Here is a 27,188-nt window from a genome sequence, read left to right on the forward strand (position 1 = left end):
TAAAGCTAGCAATCCCTCAATTATATGCTCTAAGTCTGTCTAGGTCCTTTCCTCCTTATTCCTGGGGTCCTTCTAGGTGTGTTTCTATTTGCCATTTGACAATATCTTCATACAGATACTTAATATTAATAAAATTATGGCAGACACAGTGATAATTAGGTGCCCTGTGCTGGCTAGTTTTTTGTAAACCTGACATAAGTTAGTCATCAAATAGAAAAGAACCTCAACTGAGAAAATGCCTCCATAAGACAAGGCTATAGGAAAGCCTGTAGGGTATTTTCTTTATTAATGATTGATGATGGAGGGCCCTGCCCATGGTGAATGGTACCATCCCTGGGCTGGCATAAAAAAAGCAGGAGAAGCAAGCCATGAGGACCCAGCCAGTGAACAGCATTCTTCCATGGTTTCTGCATTAGCTCCTGTCTCCTCTAGGTTTTTGGTCTGACTTCCTTCAATGAAGAATGGTGATGTGAAAGCATAAGCAAAATAAACCTTTTCCTCCCCAACTTCCTTTTGGTCATGGTGTCTCATTTAGTCATAGCAAGAGAAAAGGTGACTAAGGCAAGGCCTAACCTCAAAGGAATCCATTCCTCAGGATAGTTCTAGTATGCTTTGGAAGAAAGGCAACAAAACTGCCTCAATTCTTACTGTGCCACACAGGAAGATGTTAGAATCACAGAGGAGGAGCAAAGACGATTGATTACTAACAGGTAAGGCAGGTCCTATTTCCCATTAGCACACTTCACACGATTTTAAGTTCTTTACGGTCACATCGAAGTCCGGCCATTTTCTCTGTGTATATGCACAGGTATGCACGTGTCATGAAAGGGATATGGAGGGAGGTGAGGAGACAACTGTCCAAGGTTTGTTCTTCCCTTCCCCTTGCGGGATCCAGGGAAGAACTCAAGTTCTCAGGCCTGTACACAAGTACAAGATTACCCACGGGGTTATCTTACAGGCCTCCGAGTCATTCTCACAAGTCCTCTGAAAATAAGCTGGACACTGAGTGCACTAGTACACCACTTACACCTATATGGGAGCCAGCAAGATGGCTCAGTGGGTAGAGGCACTTGTTGCCAAGCCTGATGATCTGAGATCAGTCTGGGCATTCAGAATCTACATGGTGGAAGCTGAGATCTAACTCTCTCAAACTGTCTGCTAACTTCTGCATGTGCAAGTACACATTCAAGCAAATCCATACTGAACGAGTAAATAAAATATTTAAAAAACTAAAGCACGGGGCGGGGGGAGGGAGAAAAGAAAATAAACAAACAGGGCTGGAGAAATGGCTCAGAGGTTAAGAGCACTGGTTAAGAGGTCCTGAGTTCAATTCCCAGCAACCACATGGTGGCTCACAACCATCTGTAATGACATCTGGTGCCCTCTTCTGGTGTGCAGGCATACATACAAATAGGACACTGTATACACAATAAATAAATAAATAAATCTTTAAAAAAGAAAATAAACAAACAAAAAAAATTTAAAGCACCAACAGGAAAACTTAAAGTTGTTGGAGCCCACTAGGTTTCCTAGTGGCTGTACCCAGCAAACAAAAGGGCAGGGAGGTGGCTCAATAGGAAAGGGCACTTGTTCTGCTGACTCCAATTCAATCTCTGTAACTCACACAGTGAAAGGAGAAAACCAACATCCTGCAAATTTGTCTCCTCTGACTGCCACAAGCTTACACACAGACACACACACACACACAGAGAAACACACACAATGTAAAAAGAAATTAAAAACAAAATAAGCAAAAGAAACTACAAAAAAATGAGATTAGATATATATAATATATATATCTCAGTGGTGGAATGCTTGCCAAACATACAGCTACACACACAATGAAAAATAAAGGGCCCCCAAAGAAAACAATGCTAGAAGGAATGTGGACCGGTTAAGTGAAAAGTAGAGGTAGGATGTGGTAGTGAAATGTCTAGACCCCCGCATTTGTGAGGTGGAGGCAGAAGGACCATGCTTTTATACAACAAGTTCCAAGTCAGCTACATGAGATCTGGGATACATGAGACCTCATCTCCAAAAAAACTAAAGAAAAGGGGCTGGAGAGCACTGGATTCAATTCCCAGCACCCACATGGCAGCTCACAACTGTCTGTAACTCCAGTTCTAGGGGATCGAACAGACATACATGCAGGCAAAACACCAATGCACATAAAAACAAAAGAAACAAGCAAACAAAAACAAAACCAAAACAACAAAGGAAAAAGGGTCTCTTGGGCTGGAGATACAACTCGGTGGAAGGTTGCTTCCTTGGCAGTCACAGGGCCGTGTTCAATCTTCAGTACCGAAAGAAGTAGAAAAATGAAGGAACAGATGAAGAGAAAGGCGAAGTTGCAGAGCTTTGATGATGAAGAGGAGGCAGACAAACAGAAGGAATAGCTTTGCAACCCGGAACTCGGTTTGGCTCGAACGTGTGTGTGTGTGTGTGTGTGTGTGTGTGTGTGTGTGTGTGTGTGTGTGTGTGTGAGAGAGAGAGAGAGAGAGAGAGAGAGAGAGAGAGAGAGAGAGAGAGAGAGAGAGAGTTTGTGTGTGTTGTTTTGTTTGAAACAGGACTATGTAGCCACTGCTGGCCTGGAACTTGGTATGTAAACTAGCCTGGCCTTGAACTTTCAAAGATCTCCCTGCCTCTGCCTCCAGAGAGCAGGGATTACAGGCATGCCTGACCTACACACAATCCCCCTACCCAGTTGTGTCGCACACCCCCCCCCCTCCACCCCCCCGCCCAAAGACAGGGTTTCTCTGTGTAGCTTTGGTGTCTGTTGTGGATCTCACTCTGTAGCTCAGGCTGGTCTCGAACTCACAGAGATCCGCCTGGCTCTGCCTCCCAAGTGCTGGGATTAAAGGTGTGTGTCACCACAGCCCCGCACATAATCCTTTTGTATCAACACACTTGACAACCTAAGGCCCTTAACCTGAATGTGCTAGGCACACACACACATCCCTCTTCTAAAAGCCCACCTAGCAACCTGTTAGCCAAGTAGGACTTCCACTCATTCCAATTAAGTTTTTTTTCTCCCTTAGACAAATCATCAAAAATTTCCCTTCCAGAACGTCACAGGAAGGAAGACAGAAAGCTGACAGATATCTGACCTAACTAGTTTTGGGTGTATGTTTCCAATAATGTAAACTGTGACCTCTAAATGAACTTTTGGGGAAAATCTATTTACCACCTTATGGCTATAATTGGGGATGTGAAAAAAATCAAATGTATCATGGGATGGGACACACTGGTGATCAAAGACTTATATAACCCAAGACTGTCAATCAAACAGGGAACCAATTAGACCCACCCCTTAGTACCCAAACTCCTCCCTACTTCAGAAACCATAAAAGCAGCCTCAGGCAGTAACCTGGAGCCCTTGAGTATTCATTCACATTCCAGTGGCCAGCGGTAAAGAGTGATTATATTTCTTTCTGATTTGTATGATGGTTTTGTTTTTTTTAATTAAGTTTTCTTCCTTTGCAGATCTTCATGTACTTATTTCAATTCCTGGAAGATAAGATGCCAAGAACTTGGAAACACCAGGTGCAGACACTGATCACATGTGTTAACAAAGGGAGAAAAGGCACAGTACATGGATATTGAAATCTAGTTAAAAACTACCCAAGCAGTTTTTTGTCTTTGCTATTATAACTAATTTTCTCTATCTATGGTTTTTAATTTCATGATCCACATAATGACTTTACTTATTTTTGGCAAAATGTAAGAAATTTGTACACAGGACGAAGGAAAGCACAAATAATGCCTAGTTATAAGTCTTTTTTTTTTTTTTTTTTAGCTCTAAAGGAGAGGACTCTTATTAAAGGAAATAATTGCCCTCAGGGTCTTTGCAAAGCTCCTTGCAGGTACACATCCATAGCCACAGTGGCATCTACAAGGTGTTGCAGCTTTATGAGATCTACTAGGAAAACGCTGCGTGGTGTGTGGGAGAGTGGGGGTTGAATGCCCCCAGCAGAGGCATGGCAGAGCACCCGTAATGGCAGCAAGTGCTCAGACATAATCATACACAAAGAGGCACTCAAACCATAGACATTTGTGGAGGTGACATCTAGAGACTATCAGAAATACTTAGGGACAAGTGTACTTCATAAGAGCCAAGGGAGGAATAATGAAGCTGGCTGGACTCTTTCTCAGATAGTTAAGTCTGTAACTGCACTGTGCTCTTGGTGCTGTACTAAGCAATAGATAAAAAGGCACGATTCCAGTTACCAAGGAACTAACTCTACTTATTATCAGAGCACGCAAAGGAATGCAGACAATCTGAGAACCTCTGGAACATATTAGTGTTTCAATTTTTTAAAGAGAAATTTCTTTATTAGATTAAGAAAGCTCAGAAAGTCTTGTTGGAGCACTCTGACCTAATTTTCCCCAGTTTAGAAAAAAAACCTGAGGTCCACTAACAATCTTCTAACACTCAGACCCATTCTGTTCCACTACATCACAATACTTCATTTATATCCCTTAAATGGTCACTTCTCTCTGGTTTTTCACTCACAGTTCATGGAAAGCAGTGTAGTATACAAAAGTAATGGCTGAGAAATAGACAAACCTGGGATCTGCATTTTATGACTAATTATACTTTCCTGTTTAGCACCAAGGCTGGTTCCAATAAGACAATTAAATGTTCTAGAAGAAATCACAATACACCTACAATCACATGAATTATAGCTGTTTAGGTGTTGTGTTCTGGTTCATGGTTTTGGAATGAATTATAAGAGGACGACTAACAGCAGAGCTAACTAAGGGGATGAAGCCGAAAATGATAAAATGAATGTTAACTGATGACTTCTTAGTCTCAGCAATAAGGACTCAGAGCTTACTTCATTCTACAAGGATTTAACTCATCCAGTACAATATTTAATTGAGGATATCCAGCCTAGAAGTAGACTTTCATGAGCTCTAACAAAGCTCTTAAATCCTAGCTTCGGTTTAAAAACCATTGCTATTATTAAAGCAGGGTGGGGTGTGCATTTGTCAAAGCCTATGTGTGGATGTCAGGGGACAACTCTGTGAGGTCATTTCTTTCCCTTCACATGTGTTCCAGATACTGAACTAAGGTTACCAGTTTTGCCCAACAAGCACCTTTACTCACTGAGCCATCTCTCACTGGCCCTATTTATATGTTTACATCTCTACTAAACCAGTTTGATAAACCTTTTCTAGAAGAAAGAAGAATGAGGAGAAAGAAGCAGCAGCTTTTATAGTTGAGCACAATGGTTTATGCCTGTAATCCCAGCAGCATTCTAGAGGTTGAGACAGTTCAAGGCCAGCCTTGGTTACATATCCAATTCCAGGCTAGCCTGAGTTATGTACTAATATGTAGTTGGAAGTTTCTCCAGTCCCATCTGGCCCCAAGGTCCCACAGCTGCTTATAAAATAACCACTCAGAGGCTTAATATTAACTACAAACTGTGTGGCCTATGGCTCCAGCACATTATTAACTAGCTCTTATAACTTAATTCAACCCATTCCTATTATTCTATGTCTTGCCACGTAGCTTTGTGGCTTACCATTACCTTCACAGCCTGCTAGCAGCCACCCCCTGACCTTTTCTTTTCCTTTCTTTTCTTTCTTTTCTTTTCTTTGTTTGTTTGTTTGTTTTTCGAGATAGGATTTCTCTATGTAGTTTTGGTGCCTGTCCTGAATCTCTGTAGACTATGCTGGCCTCAACTCACACAGAGATCCACCTGGCTCTCTGCTAGGATTAAAGGGACCTTTTTCTTTTTTCTTTTTCTTTTCTTTCTTTTTTTTTTTTTTTTTGAGCTGAGGATCAAACCCAGGGCCTTGTGCTTGCTAGGTGAGCACTCTACCACTGAGCTAAATCCCCAACCCTTTTTTTTAAAAGCAGACAAACAAATGAAGTTTTAAAAAACAAATGCCTTAAGACAGGTGTGATGTGTGATAATCTCGTACTTGTAACCCCAGGAAGCTGAAAGAGGAGTACCCAGAGATGTGAAGATAATCTGAGCTACAGAATGGGACTATTTTGACATCCAAACATTCAATGGAGAAACAAACAAGCAAAAACAAAACAAACACTTACAAAGGACACCACCGTCTAAATTATAAGCATACAGATCCACTTCTCAGTATTTTTAAGGTGTATGCATATATTTTACTCCTTAGGTTAAAAGGAAAACCAGACAAATCTTTTTTTTTTTCCAGTTCTAGAATTATCTTCACATTGTTGTGGGGTGTGTGGGTGGGAGGGGGAGAAGAACATCAAAAGAAAAGAACCAACAAACCAACGCTGAATCATGAATAAAGAAAACAGATACGGCAGAGAACTCAAAAGTGATCCATGGCACACCTCAAACTTTGTTATTAGGGCATCTGGTCTTGGTAAGCTTTTAAAACTAAGTTAACTGAAGAATATAAGTACCTAGAATAGTCTCTCCAGAAACTCAACTCCAGAATAAAACTAGAAGCATTTATCAGCCTGTTACTACACTTCTCACTTCCTGCTTTCTTTAGACAGCTCATTCTGACCATTTCAGGTAATAACGCAGATGTGTAAAAAACCAACTTCCTCTTTAAAAGTGATAAAAGCTTTGGCAGCTGGTTATAAAAATGATTGTACTTGCTGTTAAAGAAATGCTTGAAAGAAAGAAAATCAGAGACCCCAAGTGCCAAACATATGGATTAAGGAAAGGTTTACTGCTTTCAGAAAACATAATGATGATAAAAAAGAATATTAAATTATTCCTTTTGGCACCACAACAGACACACTTAAAACAAAAGAGAACAAAAAAACAAAACATACCCATCCCAAATGAAATGCACTTAAAGTCTTGAATTCTGGATTTCCTTAAAGAAGGAATTGGTCCTACCTAGGGGCTTTGCAGATGCTGGGCAAGTGCTCTACCACTGACCTATATATTCAACCCATCTCACGTTCCCTTTTTGCTTTTCTTCATTTTTGAGACAGTCTCGTCAAGTTTTCAAGGCTGTGCTTCAACTTGCTTTGTAGCCTGAACAGACCTTAAATGTTTCTATCCTCTTGCCTCAGCTTCCTAAGCAGCTGGGGTTACCAGTTTGGGCTACCAGGCCAGGAAAGATTAAGAATATCTTTTATCTGTACAGCTGGGCATGGCAGCTCATGACTCTAAGCCTAACACCGAGAATCTCAAGACAGAGGATCATCATGAATGTGGGCTATAAATGAGTTCCGAATTAGCTTGGGCTACAGAATTTGGATCATCTCAGGAAAACAAAACAAAACAAAAACAACTAAGTAAACGAACAAATGATTAGGGCAAAAATCTCAGCAAGAGTTACTTGTTTATGAATCCCAAGATATTCAAATCATTAAAAACCTTGGAAAAATCTTTTCTCAAAGTAACTTTTCTTTTTCTGAGAAAGGGTCTCATTCATGTAGCTGAGGCTGGTCTTAAATTCCCTGTTACCAAGGATAAACTTTGAATTCCTAATCCTCTTTGTCTTTGGGATTATTACAGACAGGCATCAGTAGGCCCAGCCTTTCTTCCTATCTTTTCTCAATTTTTGAATTCAGATAAATCAGAAAGTTATAAGGAAAAGCAGGCCAAGAAAGTAGGAAGTCCCCCATCCCCAAACAGGAAGTCTTACCAAGCCCTTTCTTTCTACTCATAGATTTAGAGAGGTATGGGTCTGCCAACTCTGGGGAAAGGAACCCAATAAAACTACAGGCCCCTCAAATCATAAGGGTCTCTCTATGTAGTCCTAGAACTCAGAAAGCCACTAGCCTCTGCCTCCTGGCTCAAAACAGAAGGATTTTTTTACTGTGTCATTACACTTCATTATCTACACCAATAAAGACAATGTAGTCAATTCAAAAAAAAAAGGGGGGCTCTATTAAATCCAGCATTGTGGGGTTTGGCTATAATCTCAGCATATGGGAGGTAGAAGCCGGAGGACAGACTGGAGCCCAGTCCACTCTACACAGCAAGTTTCAGACCAGCTAGGACTACATAGCAATACTCTGTCCCAAAAATACAAAACAAAAACAAGCTCTTTACTAAAACAGGAATAAAATTCATGGCTACTTCTGGGACAGGTTTACTAATTATGATTTGCTTGTTCTATCATCATAAAAAGTAAGCAAATCTAAGTGTGATAGCATATACCGAAAACAACAGTACTTGAGAGGTAGAGATAAGTAGATTAGGGGTGCAGGTCACCCTTGGCTATATAGTGAGTTGGAGGCTTACATGAGCCACACAAGACCCAGCCTCAAGAAAGAATAAAATTTCCCTCTAATTTGACATTATGTGAACCATTAAGTATTTGCCTTAGAATAAACATTGTTATAGTTTTCTTCCCAGTGTTAGTTAGTTGATATGTCTTTTTGTTTCCTAGGTTAACATTTATGATGCTCAATCTCCAGACAACGTTCATGTGTTATTTACTGAATGTGTTAATGTGAGGTTATTTACTACCAAACTTTTCTGGAGTTGGAAAAAAAAAAAAGTCTACTGGATATTCCTCACTGTTTAACAGGAAGCCAACAACTACTCTGAAAAAAAGTATAGTTAAGATTGAGACAAACAGAAGGGATGGAGTCACCTTGGGGCCGTGGGTGCACACAAGGCAGCAGCAGCAGAGACAAAAGTGCCGTCAAACTCTTAAGCAAATGCCTGAGGTTTACAGATTGATTTTTATCGAATTAGTTCAATCGTCACTAGCTGAGAAAAGATCAGGGTGTGTAGTCAGGTGGATAGGCAACACTAGAGGACCTCTCCCTGTCAAGGAGTCGTGACAGCAAAATCACTTCCTGAGGAAGGAGGAGCAAAAGGGAAGTTAAGGAGGCTACTCTGATCAGGAAATGACTGGTCCCAAACTAACCCCAATCATACCTATAAATGGGGAGATGGGGGGAGCCCCAACAGCCAAAGGCGGTAAAATAACTGCTGCATGGCACGTCCCAACATCACCTTCACCTCCTCTCTTTAAATTACAAAAAGAGTCTACAGCTAAAAGTCAATCAGGTAAAGTGTCTCCTCTTTTTAAGAAAGGCTGTGCTCGGTCCGGAATGAAAAGAAGAGTTGAGGAATGGGGAACTGGGACTAGCTACCGTGAGGCAAAGGACAGCCCCTTTAAGGAAGGAAGCGTCCCGGGTGCAGAGGGAGTATGCCAGCACCGGGAAACTGCCTTCTTTTTCCTGGGGACACCGTCAGGCTCCCCACTGCTGCCGGCTCGGACCCCTCAGACCCGTCGGGGGAGGAGGTTAAAGAGAGAGGCGGACCCCTTACCTTCTCCTCATCCGACACCCGATCCTCGAAGTCGGCCATCTTGGCTGCTCTGGCCCAGCCCGGCGACCGGCGCGAGGCAGGCCGGGAAGGAAGCTGAGTGGTGGAATCACCAAAGGGGGCCGTCGGAAGGACCCGCCCGGAAGCTCCGGCCAAGAGGGCGCCATGTCAGTTCCGCGCGGGCGTGACAGCTTGGAGTGGGAACACTCTAGGAAGTCGGCTTAGCCCTCAAGGCCGTGGGGTCTTAACCAATTTCTCACTGAGAGATTTCCCAGTCATCCTGGAAGCCCGGTGGCCAGTCTCGACTGTCGGTGGCGCCTGGGCTCCCTCTGATCAAGTAGCAGTTGCTACACCTAGGAGTTTTCCTGGTCCCGCTGCTCTGCGAGGCAGCCGAGTCCAGTGCGCCAAGAGCTGCTCGGCCCTAGGAAACAACAGTACTTTCCCAGCCCCAGAACGGGGCGCAGGGGGACCCTCAACCTCGTATGGAACCCAAACCGCTTCCCTCCAGCGCCACATTGAGTCCGTTTCCTGCAGAATAAGTGCCACCATCGGATCCTTCCTTCCCCGCCCTCCTTAGAGGACTAGGTCGCCCCTCAGTCTGAGGACGCGCTGCGTCGCCTTCCAGATCTCGGTCCGGTTCCCCAGGACTCAGCCTTGACCGAGGCCGGCTTCAAGTCCGCCACTATCCCAGGATTCCCAACTCCGGGTTTCCTGCCCTTCTCCCCTCCCAGGTCCCGGCGCCTGCCGGAGCCGCAAGATGGCGGACGGGGAGTACTTCGCGGAAGCCGCGCGGGCTGTGGGGTGTCCCCATGCACCTGTTCCTGGCTTGGGCCTGGGCCCGCCGCTGGGCTGGAAAGAACGGCTGAAGGCCGGGCTGGCGAACTCTGGGTCCACGCTGTGGTTCCTGGCGGGGCTGGGGCTGCTTTACGCTTTGAGGGTCCCGCTGAGGCTGTGTGACAACGTGACAGCGGGTGAGAGGCCCAAACCTTCTGGACGGTCGGGGACAAGCACCAGAGATCAGAGATTCTCGGGGAGTCATGGAGGGCTTTGGAGAAGGAATCGGTGTTGCATGCTCCAGTGGGTTATTTTTTTTTTCCTCTTGGGCCACAACAACCGGGCAGCTGATTGTCAGACCTGTGCTGCAGTTGGCCGGCCCCTCCCTAGAGCTCTGAAGGTTGGCTCTCTCTGTTGGGTCTACGTTACCGCAGGAAAGGCTACCTGACAAGCTGCAAGCTGGGACACACAATTTATATTCATTCTTAACATTTCCAGGGCCCCTTTAAAATCGTGCCTTTGAGTCTCCAGCTGCTAACTTAGAGAAAGAACCCACACCCAGAAAATCAGCACATCAGTAATACAAGATAGAAAGTACTATGATTTTAGTGGACCGTACGTTTATTGTAAGATAGTTCTGCTAAACGTTTTTCGTGCTTTTTATCCTTCAGACTTTATCATAAGTAATAAAATTGTACAGGAAGGGTAGCACAAACAACAGTGGGTTTGTTTATTATGTTCTTTCAGTATTTGTACAACGTTTGTTATGTAGCCTGGGCTAAAGACAGACTTGTAAGCAATGTTGATCCGTGTAGATTCTGCAAATGCTATTGGTTAGCTGTAAGTAGGATGAAAGGATGTGGTCCTGGGCCTTTTATGGTGTTATTGCAGTATTTCTTTCTGCAACCTCAGAAGAAGATGGAAGTACTTCTGTTACATGGTAACTCTATTAAAATTTTCTACCCTGTGAGAAGGCAGTTGTCTCCCTTGAGATGACATGACTGTGGGATAATGTTCTGAAATGCTTTACATATTTTAGAAGATAGGTACCATGTACCTATCTAATTTGTCTGTAACAGGTGGATAAGGTGCTTAACGGTAGTTTGTATGCTCATTAAAATGCTATTCAAATACAGGGGAGATACCATGATCACTAAGGTGGTTTTCCCAGGGCAAGGCTTATACATGGCACTCTAGATATGCTGATCCCTGCGATTTCCCCAAATGCGGGAAACTTGACTGCTAAAGAAAAAAATTTTTAATTAAAAAAATGCTATTCATTGAATTTGTTTATTTTTCTACTTATTATTATTGTTGTTGCTTTGAGGCCAGGATGTAGCCAGGACTGGCCTTGAACTCCTGATCCTTGGAGCACCACTTTTTTTTTTTTTTTTTTTAAGGTTTTTCGAGACAGGGTTTCTCTGTAGCTTTGGATCCTGTCTTGGACTAGCTCTGTAGACCAGGCTGGCCTCAAACTCACAGAGATCCACCTGCCTCTGCCTCCCGAATGCTGGGATTACAAGACATGCGCCGCCACCGCCCCGGCCTGGAGCACCATTTTTTAAGTGGTAGAATTAGAGGCTTATATTATCTAGCCTGGTTTTAAAATTTTATTTTATACATTGTCTTTCTGTATAGTCCAGGATAGCCTCAAGCTGGAGGCCTTCCCGCCTCAGCCTCCAGAATGTTATAATTGCAGGCTTGAACTCCCAAAACTGCTAACTTTGGTTTCATTGTCTACGTTTTTAACTACATATACCATTTAGATGAGAGTTGATTATTACAGATTTTTTGTTTCTTTTAAAACTCAAAATTGGGGCTAGAGATGGTAGCTCATTTGGTAGAGTGTTTCCCTAGCATCTGTGCTGCTCACCTCTCCCTCCATCTAAAGACACTTGCATAACTGTAATTTGCTTTGAATTCTACCTTGTAAAACTGTGCCATTTTCTCTTTTAACAGTGACAGGGTTTTTAAGTTCGTTGACACCCAAGTTCTATGTGGCACTTACAGGGACATCTTCTTTGATATCTGGACTAATATTTGTAAGTAGTTTCCATTTTCTTCATTTCTATTTTGATGCTCATTTATTTAAAGATTGTTTATGTTTTTACAAGTTTATAAGTATTTGTTAGAATTTCCAAAATGTATTTGATATTTAGAAAAAGTTACCTAGAGAAACAAGTTTGAGAAATACCACACTTCCCTCTCTTCTTTTATGAATGTGGTAGTATTGATTATATATTAGGTTTCTTTTTGAGACAGGGTCTCATTATGTAGCCTAAACTGGCCTTGAACCCAAGGTGGTTCTCCTGCCTCTACCTCCTGAGTGCTGGGATTACAGGAATGAGTTACCATGCCCAACTTCATTTAAAAATTTGTATTCAGGGATGGCGGATGGCTCAGCAGGTAAAGATGCTTGCTGCCAAGCCTGACTGATGGCCTAAATTATCCTCTGGTTGCCACTCATGTGTGCTTGCACACTTATACATGCATGCATGCACACACAAATGTAATAATTTTTTTAAAAAAGACCTGTATACTATAATCAGGGGAGGGTTGATGGAGAAGGATTAGAACATTATTATTTCAGCTGGGCAGTGGGCATGCCTTTAATCCCAGAACTCCAGAGGCAGAGGTAGGTGGATCTTAGTGAATTTAAGGCCAGCCTGGTCTACAAAGTGAAATCCAGGACAGCCACGGCTATACAGAGAAACCCGTCTCAAAAAAAACAAAAACAAAAAAAACATGAACATTATTATTTCAAAATGAATGGGGAACTGGAGAGATGGTTTAGTTAGTAAAATGCTTGCCTTGGAAACATGAAGATCTGAGTTCAGATCCCCAGCACTCACATAGAAAGTTGGGAATGATTGTATACCTGTAACCCCAGGACTGAGGAGGTAGAGACCAGAGGGTCCCTGGGGCTTGCCGGCCAGCTAAACTAGCCAAATGAGTGAGCTCCAGAGGTAGTGAGAGACTTTATCTGAGAAAGTAAGGTAGAAAGTGATTGGAGAGATGCCTGACCTCCCCACACATGTGCATACACATTCATAAATATGTAAATATCCATCTTTCATAATGAAATGGGTTATTCTACCACTACTGTTACTGAAATTTTTAATTTTTCAAATGGTTTCAAGAGAATCTGAGTGTCAGAATTTATTTACTTTAGAAATAGGATCTCTTATAACCTAGTTAACTTGAACTTATTCTGTATCCAGGGTGGCCTTGACCTCTTGGTTCTCTTCCTTTTCCTGTACAAGTATACACCATCATGTCCAGTTTATGCAATGCTGGGCCTGGAATTTAGGCAAGCACTTTACAATTGAACCAGCCCTTGATTATGCAAGTTTTATATAAAATCTTGCAACATTTTAATTTTGAAAGCATTGGGCAGACTATAACTTTTTAAAAAATATTTATTTTTGTGTGTATGGATATTTTTCCTGTCTGTATGATTGTACTCCATGTATGTGCAGTGCCTACAGAGGATGGTGTTGGATTCTCTAGAACCAGAGCCACAGATAGTTGTGAGTACCATGTTGGTGCTGGGAATTGAACCCTGGTTCTCTGGAAAGGCAGTCAGTGCTCTTAACAGCTGAGGCATCTCTGAACAGACTATGGCATGTCTGGAATGTAGCCTTCACTTCTTCTAAGCCCCAGCTTCTTCTCTGTAGATGGGAAAATGATAGTACTCATTTCACAGACTGTAGGAACTAAATGAGATAATCACATGTCAACTTTTGTAATGTGGAATTTGGCTCAGGGAGCATCTACTGCATTTTGGCTGTTATTCTGAGAAGTTGCACAATAAGGGATGCCATTTGACTTTAACTCATCTTTTGCTTCAGTAAGATATTACTTTTAATTTTAAAAATATTGTAAAATATGTTGTTCATTAACATCTCTAAGGTCTAGTGTTTCTCATTTTATGTTTTGGGAAAATTCTGCTACAGATAAAAGTATTAAATATTTATTATGACATTTCTCCTGTTCTTTTTTCTCATCTGTAGGTGGTGCTCTGCAGCTTTAGTAGAAATTATAGTATTTCTTTGACCTTTTGTAAATCTTTGAGATAAGGTCTCAAAGCACAGAGAGTTTTTCTATTTGTGAATGAGAAGCCACAGAAATACAATGAAGTAAATATCCTGATTTTTAAATAGCTCAACCTGGGGAAGAATTTGTCTCAACCCATAATAATAGCATTGCTAAACATTAGACCAATACTTTTTGGTTCAGAAAGCCCTTTCTTAGGATTCTTGTTAGTTAAATTTACTAGGTGGGGAAACTGAGGCTCTGAGATGTTAGAGACTAATTGACTTGCCCAATATACACACTAAACAGTGGATTTGGTATGCAACTTGAAAGTTTGATCCTACTTTAGTACTAATTGTTTTAAAGTGGTTTTTAGTTATGCTGCAGATAAGATCAAATGACAGTAACACATGAAGAGTTACATTGTAGATTAGATACTCTTCTTTCTTTATTGAAACTTCCCACTATGTAGCCTGTATGGTCTTCTAAGAGTTGGGATTAAAGGTATGTGCTATCACGCCTTACTCACTCTTATTATTCTTTAATGTCTTTAACAAGTGTAGAGTGTTACCTAAGCTTGTCTGAGCATTATAATAAACCCATAAGAAAGGTATTTTACTTTTATGTGGCATATGTGTTCAGGAAATCTTGGATTTGGGTTTTTCCTTCTGCTCACTCCCTCACCCACCCAAGGAGAGATTATGCATTTAAAGTACTGAATTGAGTAGGAACATCTCTTTCATTTCTAGCTATGAATTGCATTTTAAATGAAAGATGTTTCTCTTTGTTATAGATATTTGAATGGTGGTACTTCCATAAGCATGGCACATCTTTTATTGAGCAAGTGTCTATAAGCCATTTGCGACCACTGATGGGAGGAACAGAGAGTAGCATTTCGGAGCCGGGTTCTCCTGCCAGCAACAGAGAAAGTGAAACCCTGAGACACCACCATCTATCAGGTGATTTCTTTTTAGGTGTTTTCAGTGCTGTGTAATTAAGATTGATTTCACTTGCAGAGGATCAGTCTCTAAACAACAGAAGACAGTAGTTTGTGTGTTTATGCCCCCTTCTCATGTAATGTTAGGAGACAGGAGCTTTGGGAGGTGATCACATCATGAAGGTGGAACTGTCATGGAGAGAATTAGTGTCGGAAGGAAAGAGGCCCCAGAGAGCTACTTACTCCTGTCACTTTATGAGGAAATAACAAGAGTGCCATTCACAAACCGGAAAGTGAGTTTTTACTGCACACTAAATCTTCCAGCACCTTGAGCATGGATTTCCCAGCCTCCAAAACTATAAGGGATAATATTCTGTTGTTCTTATGATACTCAGTTTGTGGTATTTTGTCATAGTAGTCCAAATAGAATAAAACACAGAGACAACTTTCTCTTTCCTATAAATGTAGGTAACCCATGGCTAGGATAGAGAGCAGTTATCACCAGTCTCAGACCCTTCTGTTCTATAGCCTGTCATCTCCAGTCACAATTTGGTTGTTTGCTTGTTGAGACAGAGTTTCACTATGTAGCCCAGGCTGGCCTGGCAGTCTCCCTATAGTCTAGGCTGGTCTCAGACTCACAGAGATCCTTCTGCCTCTGCCTCCAGGGTACTGAGATTAAAGAGCTGTACCATGGCCGGGCGGTGGTGGCGCACGCCTTTAATCCCAGCACTGGGGAGGCAGAGACAGGTGGATCTCTGTGAGTTTGAGGCCAGCCTGGTCTACCAAGTGAGTTACAGGAAAGGCGCAAAGCTACACAGAGAAACCCTGTCTGGGGGGGGGGGGGGGGAGAGCTGTACCACAATGCCCAGTAGATGCAGTTTTAAACTTGTGGTTCAAGGTACTTGTTCTGGTTCTAGCCATCATATCTACCTTCCATTCAGTGAGAAAAAGAAAAACCCTCACTTCTCCTAATTCATCCTACTCTATTCAGAAGTGCACAAGGCCCTGGTTCAATTCCCAGCACCACCAAGCAGAAAGTGTCAGACACTCATAATTCTAGCATGTGGGAGATTGAGGCAGAAGGATCAGGAGTTGAAAGTCATCCTTAGCTAAGTTTGAAGGAGCTCTGTGTTACACACATGAGGGTAAAGGTAAAATGACATCATGAAGGTGAACTCTTAATCTAATAGGATTGTTATAAGGAGGGGGAGGGGAGATTATTCTCTCTCTCACTGCCATTCGAAGATAGCAAAAAGGCTACTGTCTCTCTCAGCCTGTCTAGAGGCTGAAGGTTTTGAGATGTGTGTCAGAAACACAGATATTTCTAGTGCTGCGGTCACAGATGTGAGCCTCCATGACCAGTTCTCCTTATTTTGTTTTGTAGTCTTCTAACCTGTGCTCTGTGTGCTAGCCTAAACATGCTGTGCAGTTTGAGTAAGTGAGTGTGTGTGTGTGTGTGTGTGTGTGTGTGTGTGTGTGTAGGTGTGTACATATGTGTGCCCATATGTGCTTGTACAACAACCTATAGATCTTATTTTTTATATTTACTTATGTTGTTTTATGTGTATGAGTGTTTTGCCTGCATATATGTCTCTATATCACATGTGTGCCTGGTGCCCAAGGAGATCATAAGAAGTCATTAGATCCCCTGGAAATGGAGTTATAATGGTTGTCAGTTACCACATGGGGTTTGAGAACCAAACCAGGGTTCTCTGTAAGAGCAACAAGTGCCAAGTCATCTCTCCAGCGTCCCAAACATTATTTTTTGAGACGGGGTCTCATGATGAACCTGCAGCTCATCGTTTTGCTTCCAAGCCTCCAGAATCTGCCTGTCTTCACTTTCCTAGCGTAAGATTGCAGAGGTGCGCTGCCTCATCTGGCTTTTATTGGGTCCTAGGGATTCACTCAGGGCCTCATGCTTGTGCAGCAAACACTTTACACACTGAGCCGTCATCTCTCTAGGCCCAACATATAACTTTGTACTTTCTCAGTTTGGATGTCCTGTGTCTGCAAACCTACTCTTTGAGGCTTTTAATGTCAGTTCAAATGTCACTTTCTCTGTAAAGTCTTCTATGACTGACCTTTTTGTTGTTGTTGTTATTATTTTGGAATAAAACATCTCTACATGTAACATAGTTCAGGTGGTTGTTTCTATGACTAATTCTCATGCCATGCAAGTCAGTTCCAGAAGCTGTGATAGGATCTAGGAATATGAGAATGGATGAAGTTTTAGTAGATCCTGTTTTAGAAAGGAAACTGAAAAGCAACTGTAATTACATGGTTATTCAGTAAGAGTTGTAACTGAATTATCAACAAAATGCCATTGAAACAGAAATACAGCAATAACTAGATTTGATTTTGTGCTTACCGAGAGCAAGGGTGACATGTACCTCTTTCATATTTGGGCTGTCTGTGTCTGGCGCTGTATTTAGAGCACAGGATCAACAGTAAGGGTTGGTGAGTGAAGATTTACTAACTTTTACACTTGTTTTTCAGAATGCAAGGTCTGGAGAAACCCTTTAAACCTCTTTAGAGGAGCAGAATACAGGAGGTAAGACATTTTGCTTTTCAGTGTATGGTATTGGTCTTAGAGTAAAAGTACTATGGAATACTTATCTTTATAAATATACTACAGCCTCTTCTAACTGGAGATACTGACAATATTAAAGTGAATGATTAGCTCAAGAGTAGATATTATCTTAACTGTATTTACTTTTTTGAATATAAAAGGAAGTAACATGGGGTTGGGGATTTAGCTCAGCCCTGGGTTTGGTCCTCAGCTCTGGGGGTAGGGGGAAGGAAGTAACAGCTCTTGAAAATGTATTCTTTGACATTTTCATATGTATATATGATATATTCTGGTCACATTCATCCCTCTATCTTCTCTTTTCCTCTTCCCACTCCCACCAATCTCCTCTTCCTCCCACCAAGTCTCCATTCTGCTTCCATGTGTTTTTCTTTTGTGACCCACTGTATTTAACCACTGGAGCATGAGGAAGTCACCAGTGGCTATCACTGAAGACAATGGCTTCCATTCCTCCAGGGGCCCTTGACTACCATTAGCTCCCCGGGACAGGGAAGGCCCATGAGCCCCTCTCCCATCGATGACTGAACATTTATTGGCTCAGGCTTATGCAGGCAACTGTAGTTTTGAGTTCATGAGTGCCATGGCCTTGTCATACCCTTAAGACAGCATTTCATAGTCCTCCTTCCCATCATTCAGATCTTACATTTTTTTCTGTTCTCTTCTATGACACAGGTGTTTGGTCCCCCCCCCCCCTTTTCTTCTGTTTTTGTTGTTTTTTTGAGACAGGGGCTCATGCAGCCCTGGCTGTCTCGGAACTCTTGTAGAACAGGTTGGCCTTGAATTCACAGAGATCCATCTGCCTCTGCCACAGCAGTGCTGAATGCTACAATTAAAGGCGTATGCTCACTATGTCTGTGATTGTTTGTTGTTGTTTTGAGACAGGGTCTCTCTCTACATAGCACTGACTGTTCTATAACTCTATATGTACACCAGGCTGGCCTCGAACTCACAGAGATCTGCTTGCCTCTGCCTCCCGAGTGCTGGGTGGGATTAAAGGCGTGCACCACCACCACCTGGCTTTTTCTAGTTTTTAGAATATTTTACTGAGTAATTTATTAGTTTGTTCTGTTTTTGAGACAGGTTCTGTTCTGTAACTGAGGCTATCTTGAAATTCACTATGTGGCTCAAGCTGGCCTCAAACTCATAGGCATTAGCCACCATATCAGGATGAATAATTTTTTAATGTTTTATTATTGAACCATAGAGTAGTACTTTTTTTTTTTAACCTCTTATTGCTATAATAAGCTTTAAAAATACCCTGAAATAGAACTTGTAGTCACTTATTTTTGGAACTTAAGTGTCTGTTGTAGCAATTAAAACATCTTGTGTTTGCTACAGATACACTTGGGTGACTGGTAAAGAGCCACTTACTTACTATGACATGAACTTGTCTGCCCAGGATCACCAGACCTTTTTCACCTGTGAGACAGACTTTTTACGTCCTTCAGACACAGGTATGTATTGTATCTGTTCATGCTACAGACAGTGATTATGAAAATTATTTCATGTGGTTTCTAAAGCTATTTATTATATATAGTTACTTGGCTTGCCGTTATTTATATTTTAGATAAGAAATTCTGATTAAAGTGAATTGTGATTATAAACTAAGTTAATGTACTACTTTTACAAGAATTTTAAATGTTTTAGCTGGTGATGGTGCACACCTTTAATCCCAGCAGTCAGGAGGCAAAGGCAGGCTGATCTCTGTGAGTTTGAGGCCAGCCTGGTCTACAGAGCAAGTTCCAGGACAGGCTCCAAAGCTACACAAAGAAACCCTGTGTCAAAAAAACAAACAAACAAAAATTTTAAATATTTTATGCTTTTTTTATTACTTAAAACAATTTCAGGGCTAGGTGGTGGTGACACATGCTTTTAATCCCAGCACTAGGGAGGCAGAGGCAGGTGGATCTCTGGTTTGAGACCAACCTGGTCTACAGTGCTAGTTCCAGGACAGCCAGGGCTGCACAGAGAAACCCTGTCTTGAAAAACCAAGAAAATGAATGAGTGTATGAATGAATGAATGAATGAATGAATGAATGAACCAAAAATATTTTCTGATTAAATATAGCAGAAAATAGTATACATTGATTTGGTCAGGGAAACAATTACCTGACAATAGAGCAGCGACTGGGGAGATAGACTAGTGGGTAAGGGCTCTCTGTGCAAGTCTGATAGCAGGAGTTCAGCTCTCTAGAACCTGTGTAAAGCTGGACACTACACAGGCCTGTAATCCCTGTGCTTTTATGGGGAGATGAGACACAAAAGATAGGAGAATCCACCTAAGTTCAAGAGCCAGCTAGAATAACTAGACCCTATCACAAACAACGTGGAAGGGAAAGAGAAAGAGAGTGGGGATGATATGTTGAAGAAACATAGGGTATATTTTGTTCTAGTCAAAAATGAAGATTCATGTAAAGTGATAGTTTATAGGCCTCTCTAAGCTGTTCCCTACAGAACAGAGCATTGTAAGGGTCTGGGATACAGCTGAGTGGTAGGGCCTTTCCCAGCATTTGTGAAGCTCCGGGTCTGAGAGTTAGCACCAGGAAGTGGCAGAAGGAGTGTGTAGCCTAAAGACAGGGCTGTTTTCCCCAATGTCCTCTACTTTGAATGCCTTTGTTGTATCTGTGTGATGACTCACCAGTCACATTCTTTAAGATGTCTTCTCTGGAAGCTCCTATAATACAGTATATGGTATATACTCTTTCATGCAATTATGAATAGATGGATGGATGGCATTTGTATTACACATGTAAGTAATTTCATTAATAATAATTAACACATGGACTGCATGTATACTAATTTGATTCTCCCAGTCACTCTATGAGTTAAGAACTATTACCAGCCCCCCTCTTAAAAAGAAGGACTAGGGCTGGAGAGATGGCTCAATGGTTAAGAGCACTGGCTGTTCAGAACCCAGGGGTCCTGAGTTCAATTCCCAGCAACCACATGGTGGCTTACAACCATCTATAATGAGATCTAATGCCCTCTTCTGACCTATAAGCATACATGCAGGCAGAACATTATATACATAATAAATAAATCTTAAAAAAGAAAAAAAAAAAGAAGAAACTAAGTTGAATATGATGGTTTATGACTGTAATCCTAGCACTTTGGAGGCTTAAGCAGGAGGATTGCCTGAAGTTCAAGACCAGCCTGGGCAATATATTTCTAGGTCAGTGTGAGACTGTTTGAAGCCCAAACAAACAAATAGGAACTGAAGCAAAGGGAGGTCAAGTAACATGCCACTCACAACTGATAAATGACAAAGGTGGACTTCAGACTCGGTTACGGCTCTTGGCCACATCACTACTCCTGCTTCAACTGGCTGCATCGAGAGAAGAGTCAGCAGTGAGGGTCTGAAAAAGCCAATTCCTTAGCAGCGAAGTGAGCTCACTGTGTCACATTGTTGCTGAATAAAATATGGTAAGGGTTGGTGGCAGTGAGAAAACCAAGGCTCTTTGACAAAGTTTACAAGTTGGACTAATTGCAAATGTGGGAGAAAATTGCTTTATGTATGAATTCTTACTGTTTATGGTCACAGCAAAAGTGTGTGTTAAGGAAAACTGCAGTAGACCATCAGCACAGTGTTAGGAGCTGAGGTGTCTGTAGAAATCAAATGTCATCTTATTTCTCCCTCTCACAGACTGAATTGCAAATATCTCCGAGCTTCTTGGACAGCTCTGATGGCTCTTCAGAACGTTTCTGTTTGAACAGTTCCCCAAAGAATTTTGAAAATCTGTGTACCTTTTCATACATTTCAAAGCTTCAAATCAGAAGGTTAAAAAATTGCAGAGAATGTAATTTTTGTTATACTAGAAAATATAGACATTAAAAAATAAACCTTCACTCCCTTTATTGGAATGTATAGCATGAAAATCAGAAGGTTTTCCCATGTGTGTGCCAGCCAGGACACATGCTTGCATGCCAAGCACATGTTTTATCACTGAACTGTATCTAAGAATCTGATAACGACCATTTCCTATTGGAAACTATAGGAACAAACACTCTTTAACAGTAATAAGCCTTATAAGTCTCTTTTGTTTTTGTTTTTGAGAATGGGTCTTGTTATATAGTCCAAATTGACTCACATTTGATAACCTCCTGCCTCAGCCTCCGACATGCTTGAAATTGCAAGTATATGCCAGTGGAAGTTTCTTCTTGAGGTCTTATCTCTTCTATACCTTTATATGATTTTATAATTACATTATGCTTGAAAGACTTTTACTACTCTTGCAACTCTCCCGCAATATCTATTTTATATAAAATTATTTTATATAAATATAAAGATTATGAATGCTGTGATGTATTGCTTCTTTTATTTATCTATCTCCCTTCCTTCCTTCCTTCCTTCCTTCCTCCCTCCCTCCCTCCCTCCCTCCCTCCCTCCCTCCCTTCCTTCCTTCCTTCCTTCCTGTCTGTCTTCTACCTGTCTGTCTATTTATTTTGGTTTTTGAGACAGGTCTCACTATGCAGCTCTGGCTGTCCTAAAACTCAATATGTAGAGCAAGCTGGCCTTGAACACACAGAGATCTTCCTATCTCTGCCTCCCAAGTACTGGGATTAAAGGGATGTGCCACCACACCTCACTGTTAAGATGTATTTTAATTATATTCTTGCCAAATCTTTCACAGCTATATACTTAGCTATTTTTTTCTCTCCTCAAAATATGCCCCTTAAGTCCTAATTGGTGTCTTGGTTGTCAGCCCAGTCACTCACATCGTATTGACAGAGAAGTCTGACTCCATTCTCCATGTTTCAGTTCAGATAGAATGTCAGCATCTCCATCATGGCTATTTCTCTTATATATCAGATTTTTGCTTATTTTGTGAGGTAGAGTCTTCTCTATAGCCCAAGTTGTCCTTAAACTCATGGTCTTGTTGCCTCTGCGGGTGTTATAGGACTGTGATACCCAGCTCTGGATTAAGATACTGAGAAGAAAGATGAAATGTTGAGCTTTGCCTGATGCTTGTCCCTTGCCAGACTGAAGCCCCACTGCTTTTATTATTCCTTGCCAGTGCACTCTGACTTCCTGTAAGGACCTTCCATAAGAGTAGTTCACTTTTTTAAATAACTGGGGAGGGGTACTAATGGGACTAATAAAAATGATTATCATGCCTTAATTAAAAGCATTTAGGAGCCAAATATTTATTTATTTAGCATTCATTTGTGAAAGGTCCTCATGTAGCTCAGGCTGGTGGCTTCAAATTCCCTATATTCTAATGGTGTCCTTGAATTTCTGATCTTTCTGCCTTTACCTGGGTGCTAGGATTATACCCAGTCCATGTGGTGCTGGAGTTGACTCCAGGGCTTTGTGCATTCTAGGCAGGCATTCTACCACGAAAGCTACATTCCCTATGTGGAAGAATATTGTTCCTCAGTGCAAAGTTCTACTGCTCAAAGAAAGAAGTAAAAGGCAGGAATCCTTATTTTCAGGGGCCTTGATTTAGGGTGACTGTCCTCAGCCAGGCTTGATGGTTTATGTAACCCTAATACTTGGAAGTCTGAAGCAGAAGAACTTTAACTTTACCTCAGAAACAAAAAAACAAGTATCACCATCTCCCAAACTGACTGCTCCAAATCTAAACTGCATTGTTCTATTGACACCTAGAGGTTTTGAGCAGTTCATACGCACTGAATCCAGGGAGATTTGGAGCGGATAAGAAGCAAGTCTTTCTTTTGTAAGCTAGAAAGGAGCACACCTCTAAGGAGAGGGGTTAGTAATTATGGTTAGGTAGGAAAGGATGAAGAGAGCAGTCAGAGGAGCATTCTTCAGGTAAATCAGTTATAGAGGAGTCATGTGAATTTTAATAAATGAGGCTTTTGACATTGATTTTCTTAAGACCACATGCATCATTTTGGTCCTTACAGTTTCATGTACGTCTAGAGGTGTGTGCAGTCTAGTTAAACACTGAGCTCACAGGTAGACTTTGTTGAGTGAGGGTTCAGAATGGACTGTCAGTCTCGTCTCAGTCCTTTCAGACACTGACGTAAAGGCAATGATTTACATCAGTGGACCTTCTGATAGTAAAAAAGACAAATATGCACAAGTGAGATGTGCGCCGTTTCCCTTGACTTATTGTCATCAGTAGTCATTATATTAGTAGATTTTGCTCTCATCTGATTGATTTGTTGGGTTAAGTCTGAGAATAAACATGCCCTCAAGAGCTGGGGAGCAGTGTGCTTTGAATGATATGTTTTCACTTTGAACACTTAGAAATCAGGATGTCAGCTGAGCTGTATATATCCGTTGTCCCAGCTGCCAAAGAAGTTGCAGCAGGGGATGACAGAGTCCTGGGCAATACTGGGTGACTCTTGTGGGGTCCCTCTTTGTAACCCATGTATGCCCCACAGATTGTCTCAGAAAACAAAACAAAATACTAAACAGCCAAAACCCTCAAGAAGTTTCCCACTAATGTCCAGCTTGCTACTTTGATGGAAGTTGGAAAATATGGACCTACATGTCCACTGGCTGTGGTCAGCTAGGGATGAGCAGCTGTTCTGCTGCTCACACAGTGTGTGTGCTCTTAGGACTTAGTAGACATTTACATCTGCAGTCTTTGACCCACAGATAGATGCAGTTCTCTTTTGTGCTTATTAGAATATTGCAAATATTAATTGAAAAATAGATAAGCCTGATTTTGAGCTCTTAGCAGTATTGAATAAGTCAGTATTTTGATTTGTTCTTAGGCCTTGGGGTTTTGTTTTTCCTTTTTTGAGACAGGGTTTCTCTGGGTAATAACATTGGCTGTCCTGGAACTCACTTTGGAGACCAGTCTGGCTCAAACTTACAGAGATCCACTTGCCTCTGCTTCCTTCCAAGTGTAGGGATTAAAGACGTGCACCACCACTGCCTGGCCTTTAATTCATTTTTTAAAGCTTGTATTTTCTCCTTTTACTTTAGATTTAGGAATACCTTGGTTGTGAAGAGCAATCTTGAAAACACAAGAATAAAAAAAAAATACTTACAGATGCATTACATAGACTCATTAGTAAGTGCCAGGCGGGGGTGGTGCATGCCTTTAATCCCAGCACCCAGGAGGCAGAGTCAAGTTGACCTGTGAGGCCAGCCTTGACTTAAAGCTAGTTCCAGAACTGCTGAGGATGCACAGAGAAACCCTGTCTCAAAAAACAAAATAAAAAGAAACAGTAGAAATAAGAAATTACAAATGATATTGTCTTCATGTGTTAAATTAACCAAGATTGATAATACAGAGTAGCCCTTCTCTGAAATGCTAGGGAACTAGAATGTCTTTTAGATTTTCTTTAATATTTGAGATATTTGTATATGCACAATAATATATCTTGAGAATGGGACTCAAGTCTGAACTCAGAATTCTTGTTTCATATATATCTTATACACATAGGTGGAAAGTGATTTCTTTTGTCTTGTTTTGTTACTGATTTTTAGGGATAGGGGTTTATATAGTCCAGTCTGCCTTTAAGTCCTTAAGTAGCCAACACTGGCCTTGAGCTCCTGCCTCTACCACCCAAGTTCAAGGATTACAGATATATGCCACCATACCCCTCTTATTGTGCCTGGGTTTTGATTGCAACCTATCCCATGAGGTCAGGTGTTGATTTTTCCACTTTTGGTTTCATGTTTTCTATTTTGGAGTTTTGTATAGAGATGCTCAACCTGGCTTGAAGGGTAAGAAATTGGGGAAACGGTCACTTTCCTGTGCTGGCTCAAAGTACAAATTAATAATTTTATTGAGTGGAATTTGAGGGTATAGATCAGTATCAATTTTAAACAAAGAAATATTTGGTCAACTACACAAAGACAGAGTCTGAAAGATTATTTTTCTTTGTTTTGTGTTAGTGGTTTTGTGTTGCAGTACTGAGGACTATAAGACCTCCCACATGCTGGACGATTATCTTTACTATCAGACTTTACTTTTTGCTTGTTTGTGTAAGTCAGGGTCTTGCTCTGTAGCTCTGGCTAACCTGGTACTTGCAGTGATCCTCCTGCCTCAGCCTCCTGAATGCTAGATAACAGGGTTTCACTACCATACTGGCTGAATGATTATTATCACAATGGTTTTTCTGTTGCTATTTTTTGTTTTTGAGATAGTTTCATGTAGCCCAGGTTGGCCTCAAACTCTCTGCATAGCTAAAGATGGCCTTGAACTCTGGATCCTCCTGCTTCCACCTTCCAAGATCTCAATATCTCGGGTTATAAATTTACTCATAGTCTACAATGTTTTTATAGTAGGAAAGCACTGGAAATAACTTTTCATTGGAAGAGAATAAATTATGATTATATACTAGGATATTGTATAATCACCTCAAATGCTGGTAAAGATTCAGCATTGTTTTAGCCTGTAAATACCATACAGTTTATAGAAGAGAGTCCTATCATCAAAGGTTTACAAGCCTAATATCATAATCTGTTTCTATGATCTGTTTTAGTGTTGTGGCAGATCGATTTCTTTACCTGGTCAGAATCAGGCAGTGCTGGCTTGCATCAGTTTGTCAAGTTCAGGAAGCATTAGCTGTCAGCTAGCTGGTGACATGTTTGATATGAAAAATGTATTTTTGTTACACATGTGGAATATATTGTCTCATTTTCTGAGCCAAGACTAATATTTTGTTTCCAAAGGAAAACTCAGACATTTTCCACGTTATTCTTTCTGGACAGTTGTAGGTCTTGTTCCAAAGTCAACATTCATAAGTTCTCCATTTTTCTTATCAAATGTAAAGTAAGCCAGGTAGTTCCAAGAATCTGCTCTGTGTGTGTGTGTGTGTGTGTGTGTGTATGTGTGTGTGTGTGTGTGTGTGTTTAGCTTTTAGGAGACATAAACTAATGTGATATCCTCATTTTGGTTCAGTAAATGGTAGCAAAGCCATCCCATTATTCCAGAGAAATCCTAACTCAGGTTAGTGTTGAATTTTGATAAAGCTGAGGTTTTCCAGAGAAGTGCTGTATTCTGAATTAACTCAATCTTCCTTCCCAGTTTTCATAGCATTCCTTCCCAGGATTCATAGAAAATACACATCTACACACTTTTCCTGTACTGGATTATTGATTAAACAAAGACTTTTTAGCTCTTGTGTTTCTAGTGGTTCCATAGACCCTTTTCAGAATGACGGAAGTAGAGCTCTCACGTCTATCATAATCTAGTGTCAGTCACTCAGGCTCGGTTTTGACATGCACTGAGAGACATTAATGTTCACGTGTCAAAATGATGCGATTCACTCAGTTAAGTACTTTGTATGTTATGAAAATAGATCATAGAATATTTTTATTACATGAAAAGTTTCCAGATTGAATATAAATTTCTCATGTAAATGTGAGCTAGTAACCCAGTTTCATATGTTTAAAAACATGATATTTAAAGCTTTGTTTACTCTTTTAGCTCATTCTTCATACGTTTTACATAAGATTATTTATGTTTACCATCTCATCCACTCTTTGAAATATTTCCCACAGTTATGCAGAAGGCATGGAGGGAAAGAAATCCCCCAGCTCGGATCAAAGCGGCCTATCAAGCGCTAGAGTTAAACAGTCAGTAAGTGGAAATAAATTGGTTTTAAAGGAAACACAGACAAATAATTTTGTATTTCCTTTTCTCTGCTCATAGATTGGGAGCACTGGCAGTCTCCACTCCCA

General features: G+C 41.2%; 2 protein-coding genes and 1 pseudogene across 5 annotated transcripts in view; 2 read left to right on the forward strand and 1 right to left on the reverse strand.

Annotated features, from left to right (window-relative positions):
- Capza1 (capping actin protein of muscle Z-line subunit alpha 1) overlaps nt 1-9,410 on the reverse strand; it is a 31,547-nt gene extending 22,137 nt beyond the window's left edge. The window contains exon 1 of the mRNA XM_036189610.1: nt 9,249-9,410. Within this exon, the coding sequence (XP_036045503.1) occupies nt 9,249-9,287 (39 nt within the window). The 5' untranslated portion in view covers nt 9,288-9,410. The remainder of the gene's footprint in view (nt 1-9,248) is intronic.
- A 25-nt stretch (nt 9,411-9,435) lies between these two features.
- The window catches only part of St7l (suppression of tumorigenicity 7 like), an 81,087-nt gene continuing 63,334 nt past the window's right edge, over nt 9,436-27,188 (forward strand). For 2 of the 4 annotated variants that reach the window (XM_036189606.1, XM_036189609.1), the window contains exons 1-6: nt 9,436-10,216; nt 11,979-12,061; nt 14,848-15,013; nt 17,488-17,542; nt 18,917-19,032; nt 27,009-27,087. In XM_036189606.1, the coding sequence (XP_036045499.1) occupies nt 10,003-10,216; nt 11,979-12,061; nt 14,848-15,013; nt 17,488-17,542; nt 18,917-19,032; nt 27,009-27,087 (713 nt within the window). In that variant the 5' untranslated portion in view covers nt 9,436-10,002. The remainder of the gene's footprint in view (nt 10,217-11,978; nt 12,062-14,847; nt 15,014-17,487; nt 17,543-18,916; nt 19,033-27,008; nt 27,088-27,188) is intronic. The other 2 variants (XM_036189608.1, XM_036189605.1) reach the window with 2 other exon arrangements.
- Nucleotides 11,153-11,261, forward strand: LOC118586488 (annotated as a pseudogene).

Source organism: Onychomys torridus, chromosome 6 (assembly GCF_903995425.1).
Source record: "Onychomys torridus chromosome 6, mOncTor1.1, whole genome shotgun sequence".
Taxonomy (NCBI): Eukaryota; Metazoa; Chordata; class Mammalia; order Rodentia; family Cricetidae; genus Onychomys; species Onychomys torridus.